The 12214-nt window shown below is 38.3% G+C and overlaps 1 protein-coding gene across 5 annotated transcripts in view; it reads right to left on the bottom strand.

Moving 5' to 3' along the window:
* Window positions 1–12214, bottom strand: part of REXO5 (RNA exonuclease 5) — a 36342-nt gene that overhangs the window by 17052 nt on the left and 7076 nt on the right. For all 5 annotated transcript variants that reach the window (XM_045460410.1, XM_045460411.1, XM_045460414.1 and 2 more), the window contains 6 exons: window positions 9209–9352; window positions 4970–5058; window positions 3371–3486; window positions 2135–2273; window positions 1890–1984; window positions 787–889 (listed from right to left, as the gene is read on the bottom strand). In XM_045460410.1, the coding sequence (XP_045316366.1) occupies window positions 787–889; window positions 1890–1984; window positions 2135–2273; window positions 3371–3486; window positions 4970–5058; window positions 9209–9352 (686 nt within the window). The remainder of the gene's footprint in view (window positions 1–786; window positions 890–1889; window positions 1985–2134; window positions 2274–3370; window positions 3487–4969; window positions 5059–9208; window positions 9353–12214) is intronic.

Here is a 12214-nt window from a genome sequence, read left to right on the forward strand (position 1 = left end):
ATAGTGCAGTCATGATAGAACATATGCAATGGGACAATCTAATAGGTTAGAATGTATTGTAATAAGGCCTGTCAGAAACTGTGTCTTCTTCAATGTCTCCCTTATGTGCTATTCTAACTTAGCACCCACTGAATTGCTACTGAAAAAATGGTAAGCTCCTCCCACCCCAAAGGAACAAAAGCCTATGTCGAGTTTTTAATTATTACAATTATCAACATACAATGATCACCACCACATTATGGTGCTTAATATATTCAAGACACTATATTAACAGCTTTGTAAAAGATATTTCATTTACCACCACCAACAAACTAGAGAAATGTGTTCCCATTTTACAGGTGTAGAAACTAAAGTTGTTCAAAGAAACTGACCCAATGCAGGGCTTAAACTTACAACCCTGAGATCAAGACCTGAGCTGACATCAAGAGTCGGACACTTAACAGACTGAGCCACTGAGGTGCCCGTTAAGATTTTATTTTTATGTAATATCTACACTCAACATGGGGCTCAAACTCACAACCCTGAGATCAAGAGTCATGTGCTCTAGTGAATGAGCCAGCCAGGGGCCTCTATCCTATATTTAAAAACAGATTAAGTCCAACTTCAGAGACCACATACTTATCTACTACATTATGCTAGTAATATAGGCCTTAATTCTGAACGCTCAGCTTGAATTACACTCCTATCTTTGTAAAGAAAGGTAACAACAGGGGATGGCAGTCTGTGACTATCTGTTCTAGTCCCATAATTTTAAGAAAAGTAAACACACAGGTCAAAGATACTAACCTTCCTTGGGCCATACTTAAGGAAATACCGAGCCAATTCAAGGGTTGTTCTAGCATCTTCTGTGGCATCATGACCAAGCCTATCTGGACACTGTATATCCTTCCTGGAAAGTCAAGATAAAATTGACATACCTGGGACCATTTTTTAACGACAGGTTCTTTCAGCTACCTCAAATATTCTGGTTATATGTAAAATTTCAGCAATCTGATAATCAGATTTCATCATAACAATCAAGATTCCTTTATTCCTAAGTGCCATGAGAGTACCAGGAGTGAGAGGACTGACGATATACAACAATCAGAAATGGCTTTGTTTACAGCAAGCATATTATCTGGACATTAGGCTACCCAATAAAGTCTCTGACCATGCCCCAGCCAACCCCTTGTCTCATTTTTTAGATGTAACCATTTTTTAAAGTTAACTTCCAGAAATTTTTTATTTGCATGCAAGTGTCTATATGTATTTATAGGTCCATACATCTTTTCTGATTCATTTTTAAAAACCTTTAAAAAGCATATATATTTGTGTCTATAGATACATCTAAATCTAATCTATATCATATTGATATCTGGGGATATACAGATCTTGTTCTGCATCTCCATTTTATCCTCAGTAATATCTTAAGAGTTTTTCTTACTAGCACATATATAGATTCATCATGTTCTCTTAACAATAATGAAGTATTCAATAATACAGATAAATGTAATTTATTTAACCAGTACTACAGAATATTTGCAGGGTTTTTGGTTTTTTTAAACCATACTATAATGAACATCTTTATACACATGTGCTTGTACATTTAATATAGGAACATTATGTTTTCAAATTCTGATTAACTTTTCTGCCCCTCCCTGTCCCGATCTATCCATTAAACCTCAGCTGTGAATGTAAACCCCTTTTTGTATTCCCACGATTTTTCCATTTGTTAGTCATACTTCTCTGGAATTAGCATCCCAGGATTCATAAGAAATGAAAGGAATAATGTCTACAGACTAAGAAGAAGAGCAGAGATCCTCAATTTTGCCATTTGCGTTAAATAAGATATTATATGCTAACTTATATGTGACTTATCAGGACAATATTATAAGATGCAAACAACCTACCCCAAAATAGCTTTGGCTAAGAACTTTAGCTTAAATCTTCTGCCCTGCTCTCTGACATAAAGCAATGATGTATCAATAACATATGGATGTATCATCTGAGGAGGAAAGAGAATAGAATGAGTAGCATCCTATGCTAAAGTAGAAAACAACTGGGCTGGGGGACAGAAGAACCCAAGACTTTAGATTTGAGATGAATGGAACAGGCATATAAACTGGAAAAACTAAGTTCTAAATCAGATACTCACTTTTAGCGCTCTGAGATCCAAGCCTAATGAATGGCCCACTAACACAGCATCAGGAGGAAGCAGTGCTTTTAACTGTCTCTGTACATCTTTGAGTTTGGTTGTCACTGGGTTAAGAATCTTCTTTGTAATTCCTGAAAAGCTTTCAATGAAAAAAGAGAAATGGACAGGTCAGGATATTAATAAGGTTTCCTCCTTGAAAAGTCATTTCAAAAAGAGTATTTTTAAAAATTAATATGTGCTAACTGTAAAAAGGCTGAAAATACAAATAAACAAAGAGGAAATTTAAAATGACCAATAATCCTACCACCCAGAGATCACTTTTTACATTTTAGTAAATATCCTTTCATACTTTTGATACATATATTCATGTATATATTTCATTTATAAAAATTCAATCATAATGCATATTACTTTATAACATGATTTTATCATTTACTATATATTAACAAGTTTTCACATCAATTAACCTATTTTAACACATCCTTTTAAATGGTCACAGAGTATTCCATTATATGGATTTCACATATTTTAATCAATCCTCTACTTTCATATGTTCCCATATATGTGAAATACTGTGACAAACAAACTTATACATACATCTTTGCCACAAATGACTGATGATACTAATTATCATGCCTCCTAATAGGACAATCTTTATCACTATCATGGCCTCTCTGTGCCTAAGTAAGCATCAATTTATAGATGCAACTTCAATGGGCAAAAAAGAGTAATGTTTTACTACCTTTTTTTGCCTAATCATGATAAAATGTGTATTCTAAAATTGCATGACAATCCTTAAAAAGGCAGACAAAAATTTTTGAGCTTCAAATTTCTTAGTTTTGTATTGGTTTTCAAGGTCAAGGCAGCTTAAGCTCTAAAATCCTTTGACTGATAAATAATGATTTGCAGGTTTTTCACATAAGGTCTTATTAGACAGCAAAGTTCCAGCTGTTTGGCAGTTGCTAGATCATGATTACAACCGGAGACTCTAGACAAGGAAAATATTGTGCTTCCTTAAGGTCACAGGAAGATTAGAGAGCAAGAAGGGTTAAGAGCTATATACAGACATTGTGCAATTTCAGTATTAAAATTTACACCTGTGGTACCCCAGCTTTGTCTTTCATAATATAGATATAGATAATACCTAACTAAACAGAAACTACAAACTATTTGTGTTTTCACATTCCACTCTAGTCTGCCAGTTCAAGGGAGAGCAGAAGGCAAGGTGAAAAATACCTGGTAAGGTAGTCCAGAACCTTGTTGTCAGGTTTAACAAGTTCATCCATAACACAGCAGCCTCCTTCAGCAACCAGTGAGATGCGTGTTAGCTCCCTCCCCTTGGATGTGAGGCACTGAAAGACCAGGCCAGAGTCAGACTGCTGAACGGTGGAAGCTCTTGCTTCCTCTCATTATTCAGACTACAGCAACTGCTGTCGACTATAACCTACTGGGGACCCACTGACAATGGCACAACCTTTTGCTAACTAGAGAATCCAGAATGAATGAAATTAAAGCTGGGCAGACTGCTGAACCTTTCATCTCAGGTAACCGATTCAGTTTAATTGCTCTGAAAAGGGTGTGCTCAAGGAAGATGGATGGAAATAATACATCAGCCATCATTTTACCATTTATTGAGTGTTTTACATTCCAGTATTAGCTGAGTACCACTAGTAATTTAAAAAAAAATTTCTTAATGTTTATGTATTTTTGAGAGAGACACAGAGCGCAACCGGGGGAGGGGCAGACAGAGAGGGAGACATAGAATCCGAAGCAGGCTCCAGGCTCTGAGCTGTCAGCACAAAGCCTGATGTGGGGCTCGAACCTACAAACCACGAGATCATGACTGAGCTGAAGTCAGACGCTCAACTGACTGAGCCACCCAGGGGCCCCTGGAATAGCACTAGTAATTTTAATTAGCATGCTCTAATATCATCTTATGCAATACTAAGCATTCTATACATACCACCTCACAATAACCCAATGAAGTACCTCTGTTATTATCCCCACTTCAAAGAGAAGCTGAGACTGAGAGAGGTTAGGGATTTGTCCAAGGTGACAAAGCCATTAACAGGCAAGGCCAGCATATACACACCCTGATATGAGACTCTAAAATTTTAGCTCTTTGCCACTTTGTTCAGAAATGAGAGACTGTTACCTGAGTACTAAGTGAGAGAGGATGCCCTGTCTTTGAAAGGAGACTTACTAATTAGACAAAGTGAAACACAAAGGGAGCTTGAGACAAATCCTACTTCTGATCTTAAATGTGTAACACCAAGCCAAACCAGTGGTAGCTGAGGCAGTCCTTAGGGGAACAAAATACTTGTTCAAAAGACAGAAGGAGTAAACTTCTGGTAATGTATAGACATCTGGTTAAACATAACAAGTAGTTAGAAAACTTAAGTGATATTTATTCTTCATCCTGGAGCATATATCTAAGTTTTCTAAAATGTGCGGGGCGCCTGGGTGGCGCAGTCGGTTAAGCGTCCGACTTCAGCCAGGTCACGATCTCGCGGTCCGGGAGTTCGAGCCCCGCGTCAGGCTCTGGGCTGATGGCTCAGAGCCTGGAGCCTGTTTCCGATTCTGTGTCTCCCTCTCTCTGCCCCTCCCCCGTTCATGCTCTGTCTCTCTCTGTCCCAAAAATAAATAAACGTTGAAAAAAAAAAAAAAAAAAAAATTAAAAAAAAAAAATAAAATGTGAGTAAAAGTGCCTACTTTCAGTTATTTAAACTGAATACTGGAATGAAATGGACTGATTCACTGGTACATTAGACTCAAGAAATCATCTTCTACTCTAGTTTGTAACACTCCAGTTGAAACATCAAAAGTAGTACTTACCATTTCACAGTCAAGTCCAAAGAGAGGACTGTTGTCTGTTATAGAACCATGACATTTGGTAGGTACAAAGTTTTCACAGTCTGGAAAACCTAGAAGGAAAAGAAATAAAATATTTGCCTTTAAAACTAGAGATGGTAAACATCACTCAGATTCACTCACCCAGGGAAAACTGAAATACTGTAATTGCTGGGCACCTTCTCTATGTTAGACACTCGAAATATAAAAAGAGACAACGTCTGTCCTCTAGTCTTTCTCCATCCACTCATTTTTTTATATTCTGGGGAAATACAGGCTGCTGTTATAGGGGATACTAGGGCCTGGACTTCTTGGCAATTATCAAATAACAATTTTTCCTTCTTATGAGAACAGAGATTTTAACTAAAATTTGGCTAAATCCAAAGTCAATGGACATTTTCATGTTAGGCATTGAGGGAGGATAAACAAAGTATGCAATAATTGCATGTGGCATCTTTCTTTCCTAAATAAAGAAAAAGTAACAATAAGATTCCACCATACTAGAGATCTAAAAGGATTTTACTGTAGGCAGAGTGACATTCATCATGTGCACCCATGCACCGAACTCTACCCTTGAGACTTCTCTGAGATGCCTGCATTTTTCTGGAATCAAAGAGTGAAAATTCTCTACAGAGGCCCAGAGCTATAGGCTTAAGGCACCCACTCCATCGTGTACCCTAACCAGGTGTCAATAACCAGGCATGTTCAGCTAAGAGGCCCCAAAGTGTTTGAACCAACAAAGATTCCTACCTTCAGACAGAGGCTAAAAAAATAAAAATACCTAGATCTTGTATGACAAGAAACAGAGGAGTCTGAGAGACTGACTAGTTTCTGTATCATGGTACCTTAAAATTTCCAACTAGTTACAATTAAAATAATTAAATATGATCTAGACCAGAAAAGAGAAGCATCCCCAAATTTGGGAGACTTTATACTTGCTGCCCAGATATTATCTATTTTATTAGTAGCAATAATAACAAAAAATAACTTCTTAAAAGTATCATGTGCCAGGCACCATGCTAAGCACTTTTCTGTACATTAACTCATTTAATCCCCATGGCAATCCATGATACGTGAACTATTAACTCCATTTTATATATAGCATATGAAAAGATGTTCAATATCATCAGCCATCAGAGAAATATAAATCAAAATCACGAGATACTGCTTTACACCACTATAATGGATATAATCAAAAAGACAGAATAACAACTGTTGGTATGGATGTGCAGGAACTAAAACCTTTATTTTTTATTAAATGTTTTTTAATGTTTATTTTTCAGAGAGAGACAGAGTGCAACTGGGGGAGGGGCACAGAGAGAGGAAGACACAGAATCTGAAGCTGGCTCCAAGCTCTGAGCTGTTAGCACAGAGCTCAACATGGGGCTCAAACTCCAGGGCCGCAAGATCGTGACTTAAGCCGTAGTTGGACGCTTAATTTACTGAGCCATCCAGGCACCCTGAAACTGGAACCTTTAAATTTTTTTTTTTTTTTTTTAACGTTTACTTATTTTTGAGACAGAGAGAGACAGAGCATGAACAGGGGAGGAGCAGAGAGAGAGGGAGACACAGAATCTGAAACGGGCTCCAGGCTCTGAGCTGTCAGCACAGAGCCCGACGTGGGGCTCGAACTCACGGATCGTGAGATCGTGACCTGAGCTGAAGTCGGCCGCTTAACCGACTGAGCCACCCTGGCGCCCCTGAAACTGGAACCTTTATACATTGCTGAAAGGAATGTACAATAGTGCAGCTGCTTTGGAAAACAACCTCAGAGTTCTTCAAAAGGTTAAACAGAGTTACCATATGACCCAGAAATTCTACTCCTAGGTATATACTCTCCTAAAATGAAAACATATGTCCACACAAAAACTTGTACTGAATGTTCATAGCAGCATTATTCCTAAGAGCCAAAAAGTGGAAAGAACCCAAATGTCCATCAACTAATGAATGGATAACATGTTGTATATCCATATATAGAATATCATTTGAATGAAAATAAATGAAGGTGGCAGATGGCAGCTACACTTAATGAGAACAGCATAATTACAGAGCTGCCTAATCACTATGTTCTACACCTCAAACTAATGTAACATTGTGTGTCAACTATACTTCAACAAAAAAAATAAAATTATTGCTGGTTAAATCTTTTAATTTTTTGTTTTGAGAGACAGAGAGAGAGCATGTGCACATGCACACAAGTGGGTAGCAGCAGAGGGAGAGAAAGAGAATCTCAAGCAGGCTCCACACCCAGCACAGAGCCCGACTCAGGGCTTGATTTCATGACTGTGAGATCCTGACCTGAGCCAAAATCAAGAGTCAGACGCTTAACCGACTGAGCCACCCAAGCACCCTTGCTTCTTAAATCTTAAAAAAATGAAAGTATAAGTGTTATAATAAGTAGGATAAACTACAAGATATGGATGGTACCATGCATATTATTTGAAAACTAAATAATATATATGAACATATATGTATGTGTATATATTTTACATATATATACATGTGTATAAATATACATACACATATATGTACACATACACATATATACATATACAATTTTAACATTTATGTAATCTCGACACTCAATGGGTTGAAATCACAACCTTGTGATCAAGAGTCTTGTGCTCAGGGCACCTGGGTAGCTCAGTCAGTTAAGCGTTCAACTCTTGATTTCGGCTCAGGTCATGATCTCACAGTTCATGGGATTGAGCCCTGCATCAGGCTCTATGCTGACAGTGTGGAGCCTGCTTGGGAGTCTCTCTCTTCCTCCCTCCCTCTCTGCCCCTTCCCTGCTTGCACATGCATGCACCTGCTATATCTCAATATAAATAAATATATGTTAAAAAAAAAAAAAGAAAAAAAGAGTCACATGCTCTTCCACCTGAGCCAGCCAGGCACCCCCCAAAACTAAATTATATTTAATCTTACTAAAATTAAATTTAAAAATAAAAAGAAATTAAAAAAAAGAAGAGGAAATGGAAGTACTGATACAAGCTACAACATGGGTGAACCTGAAAACTAAGTGAAAGAAGCCAGTTACAAAAGACCACATATTGTTCAATTTCATTTATAGGAGATATCCACAATCAGTAAATGTATAGACAGAAAGTAGTGAAGGCCTAGGAGCTAAGGTAGTGTTGTGTGAAAAATAATAGTGCAGGGTTTCTTTTGGGGTGATGAAAGTATCCTAAAATTGATTGTGGTGATGGTTGTAAAACTCTGCAAATATACTAAACTATTGAATGGTATGTTACATGGGTGAACTGTATGGTAGTTTAACTCTATATCTAAATAGAGCTGTTTTTGTTTTTTTTTTTAATTTTTTTTTTAACATTTATTCATTTTTGAAAGGCAGAGAGAGACAGAGCACGAATGGGGGAGGGGCAGAGAGAGAGGGAGACACAGAAACAGAAGCTGGCTCCAGGCTCCGAGCTATCAGCACAGAGCCTGACACGGGGCTGGAACTCACGAACCGTGAGATCATGACCTGAGCCGAAGTTGGACACTTAACTGACTGAGCCACACAGACGCCCCGAGCTGTTTTTGTTTTTAAAGGAAACTTAACATTACTGCTATGATTAAGAGGTAACAAAATAAAATTAAAGCATTTTTCATAAACTCCTGTTACATAACTGACCAAGGCTCTGAGCCCAGATCTTCACTGACGAAAATGAAAATGGGGTATGGTGGAGTGGGAGGAGAATTAGAAGTATCAAAGAAGTGTTAAAAACATATTGACTTATTTTTAATATACTAAGAAGGAATGAAAGAAAAATGAAAAAGGAGTAACTTTCTCACAGAATATTTCAATGATATTTAAGGTCATGTTTATGTGCTGCACATCCTATACTCTAGGAAACCCTGTACTTAAAATGTTTCCTTATTAATAGAAGATGGACTAAGTCATTTGGAAAGCAGCCAAAAAACCGGAAAAAAAATTTTTTTTTTTTTTTAACATTTATTTCTTTTTGAGACAGAGAGAGACAGAGCATGAACGGGGGAGGGTCAGAGAGAGGGAGACACAGAATCTGAAACAGGCTCCAGGCTCTGAGCTGTCAGCACAGAGCCCGACGCGGGGCTTGAACTCACTGACCGTGAGATCATGAGCCGAAGTCGGCCGCTTAACTGACTGAGCCACCCAGGCGCCCCTCAACAGTAGTATTTTTAAATAAACTACTAAATATTTTTACATTGTTACCAAGATCAGATTAAGTCTAAACCAACCTTGTAATGGAAAATGAAATGTTTTCATTTCCTCCTTTGTGAGAAGGCATCTGGTTAAGCCCACTTTCTTAGAGCCATATTTTTGAATAATAGGGTCATTCCGCAGGCTGATGCTGACTTTTGAACTGGTAGAAGGTAAAGACCCTGAAAAAAAATAAAAGGACAAATATACATTGTCAGAATATGTGTTTAAGAGACCTCAGAGGACATATTTCTTAATCTTGTGTAGGGTAAGCACAGTGAAGATCAAAAGATGTATTAAGACCCAGCTTCAACTCAAAGGAGCTTGTACTGATATAGTTATAGGAAAACAAAGAGAATGTAAGTCTGAAATGAATTATAATAATAAAAGCTATAAAAATGAAAGGAAGAACACACTGGTTGGGGTGGTCAGAGATGGTTCAACAGAGGAAAAGATTAGCTGAGTCTTGAAGAAAAGGCAGAATTCAGATAGTTGGTGTATTACACCTGTCCATCACAGTGCTTGCCACTCCTAACAGCGCATTCTACCTAAATCTACTCCACTCCTAGCCACTTACTCAAGCATCAGCCTGTTCTTTAAGCAAGAGTAGTCACTGACTGGACTGAGAGTGGGAACCTGGCTTTAGAGTGACATATGTACAAGCAGACCAGCAACTTGATATTCCTTGTCAAGACATGTTCAAAAGGGATAATGGTAATTAGCTAAGCTGATCAGATTGCTTGCTTCCAGAATCAAACCAGGAAATACAGAGAACTGACCAGTTATGAGAAAGCAGAAAGCAGAGAAGATAGATGCCTTGAAAGGGCACCTGGTTTCCTGGTGGCTTTCTAGTTTAAATGCATCCTTTAAATAGGACAGTAGCGTAGGAAACAGTTGAGAGGAATATAAAAATGAATTGTAAAGCAGTGCAAATGCCTGGCACAAGAGATTAGGCTTTAGTCCATAATTCAGTACATAATGGAGAGTAACAGCAAATTCCTAAGATGGGAAATGGCACAACCATAACTTTAAGAAAGATCAACCTCAAAGATATGGGGAAAATGGAGAAGAGAGAGAAATGAGAAATGAGTCATGCAGACTGAGTATAAGGAGCCAAAAGAAAAGTAATTCTAAAATTCAGGGCTGTTACCTTAGAGAAAAATGGTACCAACAGAAAAGGTGATTTGAAGATGGGAACCTGTAATTTAAGGATGAGAAAAACGCTTTTAGCTATTTCATGATTGAGGGAACTGGGAAATATCCAAGTAGCAACATCCAGCAGGTGGTTGAAAATGCAAGCCTAGAATCTCGGACATCAGACCCAGAGATAAAGATACAGGAGTTATCAAAAGAAGAGTAATAGGTCAATTGGGAAGATAAATATTTTGAAGGAAAGACTGAATTGAAGGATGATCACAGTGCTACAGGCTATGCTTTGGGACTTTGATATTTAGGATGGGAAGCAAATGAAATCCTTTAAAGAACAAAGAACTAGCCATAACTCTCTAACTTCTTACAGCCTACAGAATAAAATCCAAAGTCCTTAGCATAACACTTACAACCTGCAGGACAAAGCTTTAACCTACCTCTCTGTCTTGTCTCTCACCACTACTTCCTCTTATTCCAACTCATCATCCTCCAGTTATCCCCAACAATTATATTCTTCAGCCACATCAAATCTCTTTTGCCTGATTATTTCTTTTGCAATACTAAGTCTTTACATGACCTTTGAATCTAATAATGACTACTCCATGATTACTTAAAAAAATTTTTTTAAGATTTCTCATATTTAAAAAAAATTTATCTATTTTGAGGGGGGGGAGAGGGAGGGAGAGAGGGAGAGAGAGAGAGACAAAGAGAGAGAGAGAGAGAGAAAGAGAGAGAGAGAGAGAGGGCACGCGCTCTGAGAGAAAGTGTGAGCATGAGCAGGGGAGGGGCAAAGAGCAAGGGAGGGAATCCCAAACAGGCTCCATACTATTGGCACAGAGCCCAAGAAGGGGCTCCATCTCACAAAACTATGAAATCATGACCTGAGCCGAAACCAAAAGTTGGATACTTAACTCAATGAGCCACCCAGAAGCCCCACTCAAAGAGGTTTAAAATACAGTGGAGATCAAATCAAACACAGCTGCAGGTCAGATACAGGCATCTATTGGAAGGAGAGGGGAACAATGGAAAGGAAGGAAGCAGAGGTCTTTGAGACAGAGGATAATAGGAAACACAGTCCTAAAGGAGATAGGAAGGAGCCACTGGCAACTCCTCACCACCTTTTCATGTCAGCTCAGTATAACTATTCAATTATTATTGCTGAACACACACAAAAAAGTATCACTGATTAATACTTACCTAGGTCCAATGAATTCTAGCAAGTTCTGTTCTATTCCATCATCTACCTCCTTCCCCTCACAAAAACAGAAGGTTAACTACAACTTACTCATGGACACAACCCATATGTTTGAAAACTACTGCCATCATGGATATTTCTCTTTCAGTTGGCTAGCATCTAAACCTCCTGCCTATTCCCCACTCTGAGTAGTTTTTTTTTTAATTTTTTTTTTTACATCTATTTATTTTTGATAGAGACAGAGCACAAGTGGGGGAGGGGCAGAGAGAGAAGGAGACACAGAATCCGAAGGAGGCTCCAGGCTCCGAGCTGTCAGCACAGAGCCCGATGTGGGGCTCGAACTCACAAACCGCAAGATCATGACCTGAGCCGAAGTCAGACGCTTAACCGACTGAGCCACCCAGGCGCCCCCCACTCTGAATAGTATTAATGGGTGTTCCTTACATTAGTCAAAGGCAAGATCTTCATTCCCATTTGTATACTCATGGCTACAAAGACCCACTGACAGTTTAAAAATTATTCACAGTAATCTGTAAGAGTCAAATGTTATCGATATCCAGGGACAGCCTTCACTTATCTCACCTAACCAAATGGTTTCTGAGGCATGAATGCTACCTATGGTTCCTGCTGTCTAATCTCCCTAAGTACTGATCCATGTTCTCCTTAAAAAAATTGTTTTTCTGTTTAGTTAGAATTGATC

The sequence above is a fragment of the Leopardus geoffroyi genome, chromosome E3, assembly GCF_018350155.1.
Source record: "Leopardus geoffroyi isolate Oge1 chromosome E3, O.geoffroyi_Oge1_pat1.0, whole genome shotgun sequence".
NCBI classification, from domain to species: Eukaryota; Metazoa; Chordata; class Mammalia; order Carnivora; family Felidae; genus Leopardus; species Leopardus geoffroyi.